The sequence below is a fragment of the Penicillium digitatum genome, chromosome 1, assembly GCF_016767815.1.
Source record: "Penicillium digitatum chromosome 1, complete sequence".
NCBI classification, from domain to species: Eukaryota; Fungi; Ascomycota; class Eurotiomycetes; order Eurotiales; family Aspergillaceae; genus Penicillium; species Penicillium digitatum.
The window spans coordinates 4,724,200-4,742,643 of NC_089384.1; the positions used below are offsets into that span (position 1 = coordinate 4,724,200).

The 18,444-nt window shown below is 47.2% G+C and overlaps 5 protein-coding genes across 5 annotated transcripts; 2 read left to right on the forward strand and 3 right to left on the reverse strand.

The window, feature by feature from the left end:
- Window positions 1-5,381: 5,381 nt before the first annotated feature.
- Pdw03_3963 (Acetate/butyrate kinase) lies at window positions 5,382-7,066 on the reverse strand (the record flags this gene model as incomplete). The annotated part of the gene is made up of 6 exons (XM_066100638.1): window positions 5,382-5,420; window positions 5,549-5,926; window positions 6,008-6,080; window positions 6,147-6,209; window positions 6,286-6,600; window positions 6,690-7,066. The coding sequence occupies 6 exons, from the start codon at window positions 7,064-7,066 to the stop codon at window positions 5,382-5,384; spliced, it is 1,245 nt and encodes a 414-aa protein (XP_065956038.1).
- A 302-nt stretch (window positions 7,067-7,368) lies between these two features.
- On the forward strand, window positions 7,369-10,151 carry Pdw03_3964 (Phosphoketolase, putative; the record flags this gene model as incomplete). Its single annotated transcript, XM_014676155.1, has 7 exons — window positions 7,369-7,531; window positions 7,585-7,659; window positions 7,717-7,951; window positions 8,002-8,154; window positions 8,204-9,134; window positions 9,194-10,019; window positions 10,075-10,151. The coding sequence occupies 7 exons, from the start codon at window positions 7,369-7,371 to the stop codon at window positions 10,149-10,151; spliced, it is 2,460 nt and encodes an 819-aa protein (XP_014531641.1).
- Window positions 10,152-12,694: 2,543 nt separating this feature from the next.
- Pdw03_3965 (RTA1 like protein) lies at window positions 12,695-13,700 on the forward strand (the record flags this gene model as incomplete). Its single annotated transcript, XM_014676153.1, has 3 exons — window positions 12,695-12,890; window positions 12,948-13,040; window positions 13,093-13,700. The coding sequence occupies 3 exons, from the start codon at window positions 12,695-12,697 to the stop codon at window positions 13,698-13,700; spliced, it is 897 nt and encodes a 298-aa protein (XP_014531639.1).
- Window positions 13,701-14,251: 551 nt separating this feature from the next.
- Pdw03_3966 (glycogen debranching enzyme protein) lies at window positions 14,252-15,388 on the reverse strand (the record flags this gene model as incomplete). The annotated part of the gene is made up of 2 exons (XM_066100639.1): window positions 14,252-14,979; window positions 15,082-15,388. The coding sequence occupies 2 exons, from the start codon at window positions 15,386-15,388 to the stop codon at window positions 14,252-14,254; spliced, it is 1,035 nt and encodes a 344-aa protein (XP_065956039.1).
- Window positions 15,389-15,650: 262 nt separating this feature from the next.
- On the reverse strand, window positions 15,651-17,564 carry Pdw03_3967 (AAA ATPase domain protein; the record flags this gene model as incomplete). Its single annotated transcript, XM_014676151.2, has 5 exons — window positions 15,651-16,091; window positions 16,166-16,506; window positions 16,567-16,808; window positions 16,861-17,226; window positions 17,284-17,564. 5 exons carry the CDS (start codon window positions 17,562-17,564, stop codon window positions 15,651-15,653), a joined length of 1,671 nt encoding a protein of 556 aa, XP_014531637.2.
- Between the last annotated feature and the right edge of the window lie 880 nt (window positions 17,565-18,444).

The following is an 18,444-nucleotide window of genomic DNA, read 5'->3' on the forward strand; positions in this document are numbered from 1 at the left end:
AAACAAATAGACAAACGGAGTCCCGATCCAACCACCCGCGGAAATCAAAATTTTTTGAGAAAAAAAAATCAGGTCGAGACAAAAAAAAAACCCGGCGGGGCAATAGATGCAAATGCAGACGGGATCGGAAAAGTTGGTCCTTTTGTAGAATCACCACTAGGACGATGCGGTATCCAACAGAATCGTAGGGCAGGAATGTGACGAAATGGGCCCAACAAATGAGAATGAAATCTCTTGGGGGAAAGCAAAATGGTGGATAGGTCGCAGCTCGTTGCTTTTTATGAGTGGTAGGAATCAAGAATAAAATCGAATTCTCAAAATGATATGCGCCAGGGTGGCTGCAGCGAGTCCATAAAAATCGCGATCCGAACCAAGAAAACGGGCAGAAGGGATATGAGGTTTAAGACGGCAAGGGAGCTAAGGAGGAAGTGCTCCGGAACTGGCCCCGGTCGATCCGGACAAAGTTCTAATCGACGTATCGCAAGGGAGAAGGGAGAGGAAAGGAGGGCGGTAGGGGGTGGATGTGTAGAAAGAGTTATCAAGTATGTTCAAAGGAAAATAGGAAGGGGGGATTTGCGTTGATATAGACGGTTTTTTCTTAGCATTGGATTTTTGGAAATTTTTTGAATTTATCGTTTTAGAAAATCAATTAAAAAGGACTGAAAATCAAATCAAAAAATCCCAATTATACAATATCTTTTTAAAAAAAAAAACCCATTTTTTTTTAAAAAAAAACATTGATTTTTGGCTTCTGTTTTTTGGTATTTTCTTTGTTTAGCACAGCGGCTCTCCCGTCCCTGGTCCCGGGGAACAAGAACGCGAAATGTTCCCCCCTTTCTTCTCCAACGTTTCTACTGTATAGGCTTACCAATTTAGTTGGTTTTTAGCCAATTAACGTTATAAGAAAATAACTGAAAAGGTACCCTCTGATTTATCACAAGAATATCTGAGATACATCTAACCTATGTCTTCATCACTGTCAGGGCCAAAAGTCCAAAATATGTATCAACTAGCCGTAGAAGCTCTCCACTATAAAGCTAGGAACCAAATCTCCGGGCAGCCTTTGTGCATAAGTGGAGCCCCCCAAAAAAAAGAAAGGGAAAAACAGCCGCAGGAACGAGAAACGGATCCCTCAGAACATCGTACTTTTTTTTTCTTTTGAATTTCTTTTGAATTTCTCGCGTGGTCGGTCTCCATCGGGTTGCTTAGTTCAGTTTCCTACAACAGTGTTAAACCCAAAGAAGCGAGATACTCACAACCCTAATGGCCAAGGGTGATTTTGACATATGATGCTTAGGTAAATAATCTCCTAGCCAACTCAACCAGACACTCTAAGGTATTTCGGCTATTAATTAAAGCCAACGGGCCTTCACGCGGTTTCCCGTGCAATACTCCCATTAAGACCAGTCGCAAACCTCGAATCTGGTCTCGGAAGTCTTTGAATCAATCCCCGTAAATTCGCCTACAATTTACAATTCACCAGACACGAGACACATCGGAAGCCAATTTAACATATCGCAATTTTCAACTTCATTGCCATCGACTTTGTCTGATGATTCTCTATGCACCGATTAAGATGGGGGGGGGGGGGGGGGTTTAAAAAAAATAAATAGAGGATTATCTTTTACAATGGGCTCCAACATAGGGGGGTGGAGATACACTACACAAAGGGGATTATTACGGAGCCCTAAAGCAAAATCCCGTCTCGATTACGTATGAACATTCTTTTCACCTTCTAGCCTTTCTTTTTCTTTCCCGGGAAGCTGGGTAAAGACAATAAAGAACCTTGGTGCCCGCAGATGTACACTCCGTACACAACGTCTAGAAACATTCCATTTTGAAAGGAAGCCCCACCCCCATAATTTGGACTGTCTACAAGGTAATTAAGGGTATCTGCGTCAGCTTTCATATTTGCCACACCAGAGCTGGCATCTGGAAACATTTCACCAAATGGCACTACTCTCCCATCTGTGACACGATTCATATTACGAGCTTCCAAGCTTATGAAAGGGATTCGTAGGCGTGTTTCAGCCCCGTGCCCACCCCATACCAAAAAGGAGGAAACTTTTCTCCCGCCAACACTGAATCTGAGTCTCCCTCGTGGAAATCGGGGGCTGGACGATCTACCGTACAGTAGATTGCAGCCTACCGTTAAGAGATTCAAGGCTCGTAAAATGACCATGCGACGGAAAAGATCGATCTCACCTCGACATCCTAGTACTGTGGCTTGCTCTGTCACACTATTCTCATAATTGAAACAAGACATTCTCTCATGCCTTCCTTTCGAACTTCTGACTCTGCCTTCCTCAACTTGCATTTTCCCATGTTCAAGATAGGGGAAAACTTTCTTCGTGCTTCTCCCGCACTGATCATCCACTGTGGACCAACTCTTTTTTTTTTCTTTTAAAAAAGAGGTTAAAAGCTTACTCTGGTTTTTTTTCCTCCTAACGTCTGAGTATTCCGACCTAGAACGTAAGAAATAATGTGAAAAAAAGCCCGAGGATTTGACAATGGAGACGAGCTTCCTATAGTGGAACTGTTATCGTACGGAAACTGTCTCAAATACGGCTAGAATGGCGCTAGAAACGGGAGAAAACCAAGAGTCTCTCCATTTCAGTCTCCATCAACTCCATCCACTCCATCTACCACTCCATTCCATCATATAGTCAACCTTGATGGCCCCAATTTCTGTTTTATTGCCTCCCCCTTTTCACTTGGGGGAATGCTATCTAAGCCCAACGCATTCTGGATCATGCATGGCCCAATATGGTGGTTCATACGGAGAACGAAGTAGATATTCTAGATACTCCGTAAACTGAGATAAAGTCTAGAGCCTGCATTAGTTCAAAAAACAAGGTTAGCGATTGCATGAACCGGCTTCCATCGTTTCCGGAATGTCTTAGTCTTCCCGAGACTGGAACCATGGATACAGTTCATCCTTTCATTATTAATTTTTTTTTCTGGTCTCTCAACGGATTCCTTTGTAGTAAATCGCAACTACCCGCTTGACTGTGGCGTCAAGATATCGAAAAAACGGTTGCGGATCACCACCCGCATTGACTTTAGGATTTGCCGTGCAGCGCATCGAGAGGAAGCAGGGGGTTCCTAGTCCGGATGCATCGAGCCCGGCCTCTTTGTTCATCTGACAGGCGATGTGGATGTGTCAACGCTCCTAAAATTGGGATATACGCGACCTTGTTTCCTTTTTGGAACTTGCTTTTTCTTTTCTCTGGTGTGTGTGCCCTGTGGCGGAGTTGGACTTGTCTCTTAGCAATCTACATGTCACTAGGAACAGGGGAAATGGCGCACTAAGACTCCGCGGATGTAAAGCCGGGCGATCTTAGTTCACTTTTCCGATTCCCTCAAAAGACGGCTCCATATTTGGAAAATTCTAGAAGCACTGCTCCGTACTCTGTGCTCCATGTATACTCCATAGTCGATGGTGATGACGGGCTGTAGTTAGTTAATATCCACACTCGGTATTCCGCCTGTACTCCGCTAGTTAAAGTCAAATGGGGTCAAATGGGGTTGAATAGAAGAAGAGAGAAGAAATCAAAATCAAATTTAGAGTCAACTCAATTGGAATTGGAACCGCTTTCCCCGTCCCGAGACAAACGCTTTTTCAGCCGCCTCACTTCTTAGCTTCTCCTTTTTGTTTGTAAATCATTTGATGTGCACTCCACCAAGAAATCTCCGGACTTCCTTTGGCTCCCGAGACATAGCGGCAGCTCACAGCCGAACAGAGAAGGTGGGAAAAAAAAAAGGTGGCCTAGGCCTCTAGACCTTTCTGGACTCTGATGGACTGACTCTCTGGATCCTGAGTGACAGGCCCAAATCCACATCGTGGCCCGATTGCCTGATTAACGCTCAGAGAAGAGACATATTTGACGATCGCCGACAGCTCCACGGCTCCAGCACCAGTCTGTCGGGTTCGATCGACTCATTTCTTTTCTGCCGGGTCAACCCCTGACTTCGGGTACCTATTTTAGATGTCACGACATGACGCATGAATGGGGAGATTATGACTGATCCGAGCATGACCCACATCGATTTGGCTCGGCTTTTCGTCGGGGGATCCGCGGCCACTTGATGCGTGGACGGATAATGTTCCCCGAGATACTGCTGCACGGCAATCACGTCTCTGGTGGAGCCAAGTACATCGTACCTACATACTTAGTGCGTTACACTCTCTGCAATTTGTACATTCGGGCATGCGGACATGTACCAGAATACAATATGCAGCCGTATGACACGCTGCTGAGCCAAAAAAAGAAGACGCAAAAGTACATTCTCATTCTGCAGTGTTGATCGCTGCGATGCAACCTTGGCCCTTGGACGCCATCAATGATGATCTGATGTGATAATGTCTGATCCTCCGGATAACATTGCAAAGATTGATGCCACTTGCACTTGAGACGCCTCGTCATTTGCTTGTACATTGACTTCGCTAATTTGCAATGCACTTGCTGTCTGAGCCCGCTAGCCTGCAGATCATCAGAGCCACCAGGACCACAGTTGAGACTTCGATCCTCCCCGAGGCGATCAGAATCGATCGCGTCAATCACCCAGTTTCTGTGTCTTGCATACAATCAGACTAACCTTGGGGACCGGGGAACAGTCTTCCCCACGAAGCTATCGAATCCGACAACCTGGATGTGTCACATTCACCCTTGATCTAGGTTACATTTCACTTTTTGTTTTTAGTTTTTTGTTTTTAGTTTTTTGTTTTTTGTTTTTTGTTTTTTGTTTTTTGTTTTTTGTTTTTTGTTTATTTATTATTTAATTCTTCGGTTGTACAGAGTATGGGGTACACGATCCACAAACGAAGTAACCCAAGCTGGTGCTGGTATGCAGGGACTGTGTCCTCATGCCTCTCTTTTCCCCCTACCTACTGCCGTTGCAGAGCTCACGTACCAGGAATGATAAACCATGCATTGCATATGTTGTATATGCATTGCATTGAAATGAGGCGCAAAATGTGACCAAGTACTTGGGACCACAGTCTTACCGACTCCCAATCACCGGGTTTTGCAATCCAGGGCTGAGAATGACCCATCGGAGACTACCTGTCAACCTAGCCACATATGATCTCCTTCCCCAGTGGCAAGTGTGAGAAGGACGGGGCCAACCATGCCACAGGCTTGGTAAATTTGGGTTTAAATTTCGGTTATTTGGAATACTTCGATTGAGTATGTACGGGGTGCACAATGTAGAAGAACCTTAGAAGACATTCATCAATATTTTGAGTCGTGATTTAACCATGTGCAGCTCCCCGACCTCCTCCATCGGCCCCCAATGAAGGTGCTATACAACATAGTCACTACCAATAGCAAACGAAGGGGAAAAAAAAACAGACATGGCTCGGCACTGCGCATGAGAAATCAGCTCTGTGAACATGCACAGTGATATGCCATTTCAAACTGCAAGTGAAGACAAAGTCAGTAAATCAACGTATCTAGAGATGGCAGCCCAAAATCAAACCCTAAACCCCACGAGAGGTCAAGGCTACAGTCACGGTCAATAGTCCTCAATATTTGAAACCACACACCTGTTCATTGGTCTGACAAACTAAAACCCGGGGCCCCTTGCCGGAACCCTTAGAGATATCCTTGACCGTCTCCTCATCCCCAGGCCCCTTGTCATTAGCCGTATCATCAATTACCAAACCTAGACACTGGCATCTATCGACCAGTGTCCGTCTCAGCAAGGCGCTCTTCTCACCGATGCCGCCGGCGAAGACTACACCGTCTAATTCACCGTCTAGTTTAACGTAGTAGCTGCCGATGTATCCCTGAATGCGGTCGACAACGATGTCGAATGCAAGTTTATGTGCTTTGCTTGGTGGGTTCACCACCGCGATCTGGGAGAAGTCGGTTGTTCCTGTGAGGGCTTTCCAACCTGACTGTTTGTTGAGAATATCTTCTGCCTGGAGTTGGTGAGTTTTGTCAGTTTTTTCATCGTTAATTCTTTTCTTTACGCACTAAGCCTCTGCAATGAGCATTCATACCGTGCTGATGTGCATTTCTGATGTGCTGGCTGGGCTTAGCTTGCCTGCTTCGTTGGTATAGTGGAAGACCAATCTAGATCACGAGGTATCAGCTCGCCATTGCTGCATTGCCAGAGATGGCCAGTCGATTTCAACTCACGATGGATCAATACTTCCACTACGTGTTGCACCGGGTAATCCTGCCAAAGGAGTGAGGCCCATTCTAGCTACCGCGTAAGCACGATTCCCGACTCAAGATAGATTGAGATGCGATATAAAATTCATCGCGTGAGACTCACGATGTATCCACCGACTTCCCGTCCTTGATCGCACAGATCGAGGCACCGCTACCGATATGCATGACGATGAGATTTGTCTTCTCGATCGGTTTGTTCAAAAATTGTGCTACAGACCGCAGGATAAACGAGTAGCTGATTCCGTGGAATCCATACTTGCGCAGGCCATTCGCCTTCGCGGTTTCCTGGTTGATTGGATATGTGCGCACGGCTTCGGGGATTGTCTGGTGGAAAGCAGAGTCGAAGAAGGTGATGCTTCTGACTTTGGGGAGCTCGGCTTTGCACAGGCGAACTATCTCCAGCGCGGAGAAGTTGTGTCTTTTGATCGATTGACGTTAGCGAGAGGTGTACAGTCGACCCAGGCATAAAATCCCGGATATGTAAAGACTCGAGATAGTTGAACTAACAGAGGTGCAAGATCTTCCAATCCTTTCAAGCGATCAAGTGTCTCGTCATTGATTTCGACTGCATCGCGGTAGTCTCCTCCGTGGACGACTCGGTGGCAGATGTATTCTAGATCGTCGACACTGGCGACTTCAGAAAGATTGGGATCGCTGAAACAGCGCTGCAAGAGGTATTTGAATGCGTCTTGGGGGGTGCTGAGTTTTTCTTTGATTTCCTCTTTGTGCTTTTTGTCTCCTTGTTGGTACTTGAGTGTAGGTGGGGGTGCGGTAATTCCAGGGATTGCCGCATCTGCAATGGTTCTTGGTGGATTCTTGAAGGTATAGAAGGTTATTTTGACGGAAGACGAACCCGCGTTAACAGCAAGGATTGATTTGGGCATTTTCAAGCTATACCACGAAATTGAGTAGATGCCTTGGAAGATGTGATTAATTTTTTTTGAAAAGCTGAACTTGAACTTGGCTGTTCCAAGACCGTCGTGGTGATGTCAGGATGTGGAGTGACGTCGCCAACACGGAGAACAATGCGGACTTGTTTGATGACACCCATTTATTTACTTGTCTCTTTCAATTTCACTATCATTCTCAAGCTTCGTTTTTTATTTCTTGTCCTGCCTTGAACTTGTCTTTAAACATTCTTTTGCTTCTGCCAACCCACCCAAGAACCTACAATATCAAATCCATCATGCCTCCGGAAGTCATAAGCGAGCCAAATCCACAAGCGCTGCCGTCACATCTGCCAGACTATCTTGAGAAATTGAGCGTGAAGTTGGATCATGAGAACCTAGATGAGAAGGTCTGCGATGCCTTACTCAAGTTTCGCCGAGCGGCTTATTACATTGCGGCAGGTAAGCGCAATAACACGCTATAAATTCCAACAGCGCGACTAAAATTATGCTAGCTATGATATTTCTGCAAGAAAATACCCTTTTGAAGTCGGAGCTCACGTTTAACCACATTAAGCCTCGGCTACTTGGTAGGTAGCGTCCTCGAAGTACTCAGCTCGGTCATCATGACTGATGCCATACCTCAGGACACTGGGGAACATGTCCGGGCCTAGTTTTGGTCTACTCTCATTTGAACTACCTGATCCGCACAATGGACCTGGACATGGTGTATGTTGTCGGCCCAGGACATGGCGCACCGGCAATACTAGCTGCACTATGGCTAGAAGGCTCGCTGGAGAGATTTTATCCCCAGTATTCGCGAGATAGTAAAGGCCTGCACAATTTGATCTCGACTTTTAGCACAACAGCTGGACTTCCCAGGTCAGTACCTCGCTTTGCTATTTAGTTACTTGGTTAACAGTTATGCGCAGCCACATCAACGCCGAGACCCCCGGTGCTATCCATGAAGGCGGAGAACTGGGATACGCTCTAGCAGTGTCTTTTGGCGCCGTTATGGACAACCCCGATCTGATAGTGACCTGTATTGTAGGTGACGGAGAAGCTGAAAGTGGCCCAACTGCTACGTTCGTCGATTTTCCCCCCTTGTCAATGTAAAATGCTAATAGCATATAGGTCCTGGCATGCAATCAAGTATCTTGATCCAAAGGAGTCCGGAGCGGTTTTGCCAATTCTGCATTTGAACGGATTCAAGATCAGCGAACGCACTATCTTTGGATGCATGGACCACAAAGAGCTTCTGGCTCTCTTCAGTGGGTACGGGTATCAGGTTCGCTTTGTGGAGAATATCAACGACATTGATGCGGATTTGCACTTCTCTATGGTCTGGGCCATCAAGGAAATCCAGAAGATTCAGAAGGCTGCTCGTTCTGGGAAGCCGATTATGAAGCCTAGGTGGCCGCTATTGATTCTGCGTACTTCCAAGGGTTGGTCGGGGCCCAAGGAGCTTCATGGCAAGTTCATAGAGGGCTCGTACTATTCGCACCAGGTCCCATTGCCAAAAGCAAAGACTGATAAGGAAGAGTTGGGTCTGCTACAGGAATGGCTCTCAAGTTATAAGCCGGAGGAGCTGTTCACTTCGAACGGTGATGTAATTGACGAGATCAAGTCTGTGATTCCCGCGGAAGACAAAAAGAAGCTTGGTCAGCGCATTGAAGTCTACAACAGTTATACAGCACCAAAGTTGCCAGGTTGGATGCCATTCTGCGCAGAGAAAGGCTCCAATGCAAGTGCCATGAAAGTGATTGGCAGCTTCATCAATCAGGCATTCAAGGACAACCCGAGTAACATCCGGCTGTTCTCGCCGGACGAGCTGGAAAGTAACAAACTCGATGGGGTGTTCGAAGGCACGAACCGCAATTTCCAATGGGACGAATTTGCCAACGCCCGTGGCGGTCGTGTAATTGAAGTCCTTAGCGAACACATGTGTCAAGGATTTATGCAGGGTTATACCTTGACCGGCCGCATTGGCATTTTCCCATCCTATGAGAGCTTCCTCGGCATCATTCACACGATGATGGTGCAGTATGCCAAGTTCATCAAGATGGTCAGCTTCCTTTTTCCCTTGCTAATATTAACTCTGCACTCACCGGATACTCTGTATAGGCACTGGAAACAAATTGGCACTGCGGCGTCAGTAGTCTGAACTACATCGAATCGAGCACCTGGACACGCCAAGAACACAACGGCTTCTCTCACCAGAATCCATCCTTCATCGGTTCTGTACTAAAACTGAAGCCTACTGCAGCTCGCGTATACTTGCCACCGGATGCGAACACTTTCCTGGCAACCATCCACCACTGTTTAAAATCAAAGAACTATATCAATCTAATGGTGGGCTCAAAACAGCCGACACCCGTGTATCTGACCCCCAAAGAGGCCGAGAGCCACTGCCGCGCAGGAGCATCGATCTGGAAGTTCTGCAGCACGGATGACGGAGTTAATCCGGATGTCGTACTGGCCGGTATAGGTGTTGAGGTGATGTTCGAAGTAATTGCGGCAGCGGCCCTTCTGCGTAAGCTTATACCAGAGCTGCGTGTTTGCGTCATTAACGTGACGGACTTGATGATTCTTGAGAATGAGGGTGTGCATCCGCATGCCCTGTCCACTGAGGCATTCGATACACTTTTCACTCCTGATAAGCCCATTCACTTCAACTACCACGGCTACCCAACTGAGCTGCAAGGCTTGCTCTTTGGACGTCCTCGTCTTGATCGCGTCACTGTTGGAGGCTATATTGAAGAGGGTAGCACCACCACGCCTTTTGATATGATGCTTGTCAACCGTGTCTCGCGTTTCCACGTCGCTCAGCAGGCTATTCGTAGTGCTGCCAAAGCAAATGAAAAGGTCCGGATTTATCAGCAGGAGCTGAATGCTCAGCTTGAGGGGAATATTGTCAACACGAGGAAGTACATTGTGGAAACCCGCGACGGTGAGGGCCCTATCCCATCTGCCATTTGTCATGCACTACTGACTTTCGCTCTTAGATCCGAAGGGCATTTATGACACACCGCAGTTCCACAACTTCCATAAACCGACCGAATCATTCTGGAATATTGAGTAGTTCTGCTTGAAGCAATTCCAGTCATTTTAGATTGATCATTCATGAAATGTTACCATGAAATGAAATCTCGCCGTTTCTTTCTTCTCACTTGCGCCTCTCAATCGATCATGTTTACCTGTAACTTGTGTTGTGGAAACCCGTTAAACATATAAGACAGATAGTTTGGGCTAAGATCACCAAGCGGTCTGTCCCCTACCTTGGGATCCGCTCATAAACCCACCCTCCTCCCCCTCCTCCCCATCAGCCTACAAAAAGCCCACAGGGGCGCGATGATCATCAACATCTGGCAGTCGGTATATGCTCGAATCAGCCATTGCCCCTCCTACGCCGGATTCATCATTGCAGCATTGACACACCTAGGGCTAAGAGTACTCACGCAAATCAACAGATGACCAGGCCGACTGTTCCGAAGCAGGTACGGGGCCGGGGCCAAGAACTGCAGTCTCGAAGGATTTATAGTCGGTGAGATTCTATCCGTGCGCCGAAACTTGGCCTCGTCGCACTCGATCGCCGCACTGCCCCCGACTCCGCGAATCACCACACCACGCAGCGGATACCTGCAGGGCTCCAGGGCTAAGCAAAATCAGGGTCACTCTTGGAAGCTGCCTGGCATCTGTGACATCTGTCTTGTGTCCTGTTAATCTTGATACCATGGTTGTCGACAAGGGGTTTGGAGAGTATCTAGGTAGAAATCGGTAGGAAGCGGGTGTGGTCAATGCTGCATGGTGAGGGGATGAGCATCCATCGATGCAGGCAGTAGTACCTCGTACAATCTCTTAGATCTGACAAAGAGGGGCTCATCAATATCATTTTTCACATACCCCACGAAGACCCTTGCCTCCCGCGTGTCCACACAGAGGACCTGGCCCCCGCTTTCTACGAGACTGCTATCGTTCTTTCTAAGCATTTTGATACTTTCGATAAGGGTGGCCGCTCCACCAACCAATTTTATTAACCAAATTTTATTTTTGGGGGGGTGTCTCATCAGATTAATGTGTGCATGAGTTGTCGTGTGAGGGGCGCTCTTACCCAGCACGGCACATCTCTCCAGTTGGAATTCCTCCGTTGTGTTGATATCCCGCCAAGACTCTCTTTTAGGTGAGAGCTGAAAGATAAACCTTTGGATGCTTGACTGGATGATAATCATTCTCGATGAAATAATTGGCCGTATGGAGAATGAATGGACTACTCCGTACTTTTATAAAGTTATGAGGGATTCGTTGGGACTCCACTGTCTCTAGAGAGATCGGTTCCACTCCCTTTAGCAGCTCTGTGCATTCCCGTATACGAAGTATGAGATTCTGTGACCGTTCTATCGGACTTCCATGAACGTTGCCAGCTGTCTATTGATTTTGAAGGACTACACTTTCAGGTAGGATAGTTAACTTGAGACTTTAATCAAATTAATAAGCAGGACCTTGGTATGTGGATCCTTTGACTTCGTGTTTTTTTTTATTTTTTTTTTTCTCCGTCATAAATGCACTTCCGCTGCCATCCGAAACCGTGGACCTAGATTGTTATCCGATATTCCGACAAGGGTTAAGATTGTTTCTCATCTTGAAGCGGTGTACTCTTGAATCAGATTGCAGTATTTTGAACTCCGTACGGAGTACGTCTTTTCCAGGTGAGCCGCAGACATGTCAAATCGATGTTTATCGCGGAGTACGGAGTCCATGCTTGCGTGTTAGCAGCCGGAGACATGGAAACCGAAATCCCCCGCTTAGTGCCTAGTATCCATGACTCATTTGACCTCTTTTTAAAGCCCCGGTTTGGTCTGCTAACGGTTTTACCGGAGATGAATGGAGCCTTTCAGGGCTGATGTGAACTTGGCGATATCCCCGCTAAACCCAAAATGGATGATCTTGCGAGGCAAGTTGTAGCTCGGCCCGATTTTCGACCAGATCTCGTCAAATCTTTTTTTAATTTCTGACTTGGCTTTGATGTCATGGTCCATTCAAATGGTCCATAACGTATGAACGCATATAAAGTACGTTGCTCATGCAATCTAACAGGCTAGGGATGCCCCCACTGCCGTGGCCAATCTTGTGCGGTAGGGTCCTACCTTATGGACGTGTATTTTTTCCCTTTCTATACCAACTGGGGCCGGCCCGTTTATCAACCCGTTCTGGACGCTGGAAATCGCACATGGGACATTGACAAGCTTGAAATGTCGGGATTTGTTCCTCCGATGCGGGTCTTATACTCCCCGCTAGATTATTTGAATGGCGGACATGTATCCATGAGACCGTGGCTTTAGCCTTGAAAGGTCTTTCCCGATGGTGGGGGGCTAGTGGGCTCAGCCATATTTACTCTTATTTATACTCACCTTGTCCGCATAAATTTTAAAACCTGATACTTAGACCTTCTTTTAGTATTCTTTCGATTTTGGACAGACGGGGGTGGTCTATTAATCTCCTTTTCAGTCGCCCGAGTCTCTGTCCATCTTCCAATTTAATCAAATACTACGGATTTTCTGCTAGCTTGGATTTTCTCGCCATTTGCCCCCATCGTGGTTTTCTTAGAATCACTCATCTTCCTTCGCCATGGCCGACAGTTTACAACTGCTAAACGGCTGCCCTGCCTATATCGAAGGCGTTGATACCTCATATGGATATGTCCCTTCACTAGGAGCAGGAATTGCCTACTGCACACTTTTCGGTCTCTCGATGATCATCCACATAGTCCAATTCACCTGGAAGCGCCAATGGTGGGCAAGCGTGTTTAGTGTCGGATGTCTGGGTAAGGCCTGTGACACATGAAACCCTAACTGCCCGCAAGACTAACAAACACCAACAGTCGAAGTAATTGGCTGGGCCGGTCGTACCTGGTCCGCCAAATGCCCATACAACGACACTGCCTTCCTGATGCAAATCTGCACCCTCATCATCGGTGGGCTACCTTTTCACAATTAACGATCCATACCCAATCTAATAACCCACAGCCCCAACCTTCTTCACAGCGGGAATCTACGTCCTGCTAGGCCGCTTCATCCAACTCCTTGGCCCCAAATCCTCCTTCATAAAGCCAAACGTGTACCTCTGGATCTTCTGCACCTGCGACATAATCTCGCTCGTTGTCCAAGCCGTCGGCGGCGGCATGGCCGCCGAACAAGCCGATAAGATCGACGGCAACACCGCGCCTGGCACGCATATCATGGTCGCTGGCATCGTCTTCCAACTGTTCTCGATCACCATCTTCGCCGTCTGTGCGGTCGACTTCATCCACCGCACTATGCGCTACCGTCTGCTGCAGTCGGTGAACGGCTCGGTCCTTCCCCTGTTCGCTGCGATGGTGCTTTCCATCGTCTGTATCTATATTCGGAGTATCTATCGTACGATCGAGTTGGTGCAGGGATGGGATGGTTATCTCATCACTCACGAACCGTACTTTATTGCACTTGATGGGGCTATGATGGTCGTTTCGGTGGCTATCTTCAATGTGCTACATCCTGGATGGATGTTGCCCAGTGGGAAGTCTGATACGTATCCAATGGGCCCTACTTCGGTTGACCAACCGGACAAGTATCGGGATCCGCCTACTCACTGGTGATTTTATTTATAGGCATTGTGCTTATAGTACTTGGTCTGCCTATCTTGTCCTTTGGGATTGGTCTTGCTTTTCGGTGTTTCTCTTTGCCTGTCATGTTTTACTTATGATTACCCCAGCAAATACTAGATACTTAATCGGGGTGTTTTGGATGTTATACAGCGATTGACGTCGACATAAACTTACGATTAATTGACAATTCCATGTTGAAGATTTCAAGTTAAAACAAGAAAACAAGAAAACAAGAACAGAAGAACAGAAGAGAAATTTAATCATTGAACATTGTAAGCAAGAAAAAGCAGTGGTTGGCGGTTGGAAAGACGGAGATGACGAAGAAAGTGGTGGACACCAATGGCCCCCACCGGCGATCCGCAGAAGTTACATCCCGTACTGCAAGAAAGCCAGCGGGAACAAAGCAAGCAAGCGCACCATAAGAAAATATGACACTAAATATGAGGGTATCACTGAATTCATTTCTCATGCGCCCGACGCAGCTGAAACAAAAACCAACCAAGAAGGACATATCCCCCATGCTGTCGTTATCGCCTACAACATCATAGACCATCAACAGCTTCAATCCAGCCGAAGGTTGCTCCTACGGTCAGCGTCGCAAATGCCCAGACAGCTCCCCAAGTGGCAGCACCTTCGATAGAGACATCGTTGATGGTGCCTGCCACTTGAACAATTGTGTTGAGCAGGACTCCAAGCGCAAGTAGAATGGACCGAGAAAGCAACACTCTCGACTTGATGGTAAGTTTGCCCCAAGTGGTGCGACAAATGAACGCAGCCAGATTTTCACCCTCGCAGCAGCTTGTAAACCCAGTGGGAGTGGTTGAGTAGCCAGTTGAGCTGACAAATAAAAAGTCCCGCGCCGCCCAGCCAGCAGGAATCAGCGTCAGAAAGAGGACAGGCAAGCCGGCGGGACCAGCATGTGCCGCGCTGATATCTGGGAGACCCTCAAAGTGAATGACCAGCTGTGTAGGAAGCCAAGTCGCATAGCTGGCGTACAGCACAACGCTGAAAATCGAGGTTGCCAGAAGTGTTGTGAAGACAGTTGTAGTTCTGTCCTGTAGAATGTTTCGATTGGCAACTGCATCAGCAGGCGCATGCGAAAGATTGTGGACGGACGAGGATCGGCGCAGGAGGGCGAATGGGAGCGCTGTTGAGACAATAGTTACCCCATATGCTATGAGTGCAGACGTCGGACGGATGCCATAGAAGAACGATAGGAGAGAGTATGTTGGCAAGTGGGTGAGGAATAAGAACGATGACACATCACGGCCTAGTCGCAACCACAAGGTTAGTCTCTCTACACCGCTTACATATCTGTAGGAACCTCGTGTCCAGACGCAAGGGGCCATTTTGTATGGCAATTGACACTAACCATCAAATCCTAGAGCCCAGGCTGATCCGATCTCCATGGCCCTCCAACCTATTAAGCCCCCAACTTCCCACCATTCTTCAAGGTGTTTGCTGATAGGCCCGAGATCGCCCACCGTCAAGGTGGATGTGAGTGTGAACAGAACAGAGCTCACAGTGAGACTGCTCAGGACGACAAGGATGAAGCGGGCTAGTGATGGGATACACGCCAATCGAGAGGTCTGTGCAGTGGCCGCCATCGCGAGCTCGCGCGCAGATCGCGTGCCCTCGCTCCACGAAAGAGTTCGCTTCTTGGGAGTCTTAGTAGGCATTTTGAGGTTCCCAAATTTGAGGAGCGAGATATTTGAAATGCAGAGTTTAGATCAAAAATCACTGGCAATTGCTTTCACTCAGCTGAAGCTTGGAAGAGAAAAAGGCGGGTCGAATATTTGGTTAGCGGTGAGCATACGATGATGTCACTATTACTTTTTCACAAATTCAAGGACTCGGCGAGTTCAAATCTGCCACATGATACATTTACATTTACGGTCTCCTCCGTGAATTTAGGTATGACATACTTTACAAACTAACTTACTAATCTTGATCTTCACTTTCACGTTCCGCCACAGCAAGTTCAACTGTCCCACTCTCCCGTCCGCGGTTGTCTCGTACAACGACGCGATACTTGCCGTTGTCCCAGAGATCTTTGAAAGTCAATTCGCGAGTACGGCCAAGACTCTCAATGTCACCAATGCGCTTCAATGTTCCGTCCAGGTGCTTGTCGAAGTTCTCTATAGCACAGATTTCTTGGAAGGCACGTTGCATGGGTACTGAGTCAGCACGCACCACGGCTTGCGAATCAATGGTGAAGATATTTTCGTGATCATAGGATTGGATGAAGTCGGCACGGGTCATGATCTCGCGCGCTTCATGGAGCGGGATTTCGGGCAGGATGTGGCCTTGTTCTTGGTGGTAGTTTGACTCCATCTCTTTTTCTTTGTCTACCAGCGCTTTCGCCAGAACCATAGCGGCAGACTGTGTCATGGTTTGAATCAGCTTGAGTTGCATCGAAGGAACAGGAAACAGAGGGTCATGTAGTTTGTACTTACAGCGTACTTCTGCTGGTCCATCACATCATCATCCATCTCCATTCCGAGGATCCAGCACTTGTTTAGGAACCATGTTTTTTCGGCTTGGCAAATCTCATCACAGGTCCTCATAACATCATGAGACTTGGCCACGCGGTTCAAGAAGGATAGTCGACCGCCGACTTTGTCATAAACTTGCTCGAGGACCTCGGATGGAAGTGTCTCTTTGTAGAATTGCTGGCGATATTTCTGCAAAGCTCTCATCGCCTTGTCCTTAGGTAGATCTGTCACGGGAATGACCTCCATGCGGGTTGCATAACGCTTCAAGCGTTCGTATACCCAATAGTCATCACTGTTAAGAACTTGAAAGCAACTAAGTAAGCCTGTGAAAAAAAATTTAAGGACGTTTGTCAGAGTCTTACTTGTTGTAACGAGACCACTAGCAGCCCATTGCTCGGCACGCTGCTGGATAATCTCTAGCAAATCCTGTCCGTCGTGGTCGTCTCGAACTAAATGGGTACTGTTGATGATCAGAATAAGAGGAGTTGATCCATTCCGCCTTCTGGTGAGAGCCACTTTCTCTAGCTTGTTGAAGGCGCGTTCAATGTCCAAGAGAGCGGTAGTGTCCCTTGGTCCACGGATGCTAAAAAGGCTGCCGATATAGCTAGGGATTCCCATTAGCGTAATACATTTATGGCGTTGCAATATAAGCTTACTCCTCATGGAACTCGTAGTCCAAAGCTTTGCCCAGTCGAATTCGGAAGATTTCGAGATCAGCATGCGCTTCAAACATCGCACAGCTGTTGCCATTAATCTTGCGCATGGCCTCCAAAAGCATCGAAGTCTTGCCCGTACCCTTTTCACCAATTATTAGATAGTAGTGGCCACTTTGTTTCCCTGCTACAATGTCGTCAATTCTGGATTGCTCGTTGCGAACAACCCAATGTTCCTCATGGCGGTACTTGTGCTTTCCGGACACAACACCCGCAACCTCGAGGGCAGGATCGCCTGGGTTGAACGCATTGTCCATCTTGTCCAAGATCAAGTACTTGTAGTATTGATGATACCAGTATCCGGCCGCACTTGGGAGCAAATTAACCACAGTAACGTATGTCTTAGATAATATAGATTGACCTTACCCTAGAATGGCAATTGATGCCGCCGTGGTTGCTGCAGATTCAAGCATCTTAAGAATCGTAGATTTGAAACTGGGGTCTGAATCGCTGTTACGGCCCTGGCCCTGGCCCTCATCCGAAGCATTCTGATCGGTGGGGTCCGGGGTCATTTGACCGGCGTTCTGGGGGTTTGAGTTGAACCGCTTGGATGTATGTATCACAACGCGGCAGTCAATCTTGAGGGGTCTCAGCAGGCCCTGTCGAGCATAGGACCTCACAGGCTGTGCAAGTCGGCTCCATAGCATGGTGATCGGGCTTCTTGGCGTTTGTATGCCGGGGTGCCAAGTCCTTCAGTAAAAGGTGGGCAATCAAAAGTGAGAATGTGAATCTTCGTCAAAGATAACCAGTGCCCCAGATTTTTTGCGAAGGACTTGTATCAAAATTAACCAGAAAGGTTCAAGGAGTGTATAGGAATTCTAGTTTTGTAGATATTTCACGCAAAGCCCCACCTCCGAGGAATGACACGTCACTGATAAAAGAGAGACTCTAGGAAATTGGTGAGTTAGTTGGATATCAGATGATAAAGAAAGAAACAAAAAGACAAAAGAAGTTAACGAAAGACTAGAAGACATAAAAGGAGTTCAGAAAAAAGAGGAGGATTGTGGCTTAAATTGTGCAGTTGGCCTCAGCCTCAATGAACCAGGGATGCAGAAGGCTTGGCGATCGGATTAGGAACAGCCGTGGATTTTCGATCGTCATAGTATTCACGCGGTGAGAGGAGATCATTATAGATTCAATTCTCCACTTTAGGTCTAGGATTTTGTGAGATACACTGATTTCTTTTCTTTCTGAAGGTCTGCGTAGAAGACGGTGGGGTAGATCCATAGAAAAACTAGCCCGAGGAGAGGTAAACAAATAAGCCATCTATACGGAATATTCCGTGCGATGTATATAGAGCCTTTGCGTTGTGTAGCAAAACCAAGTAGGCTCTAAGTGACACATAAAGACATTTAAACACGAATTTTTTCTACCACTAGCGGTGAATTACTGTACAGGTGCCTAGGTAGTAGTTGACTGCAGGGCAAAAATACCCAAGAACCATGTCTTCCATGGTCGCTAGACTCTCAGTTTCGTATTTTTATGTGAAGGTTACTTTGATTTGCAGCTTTCGTTTCTTTTTCTTAT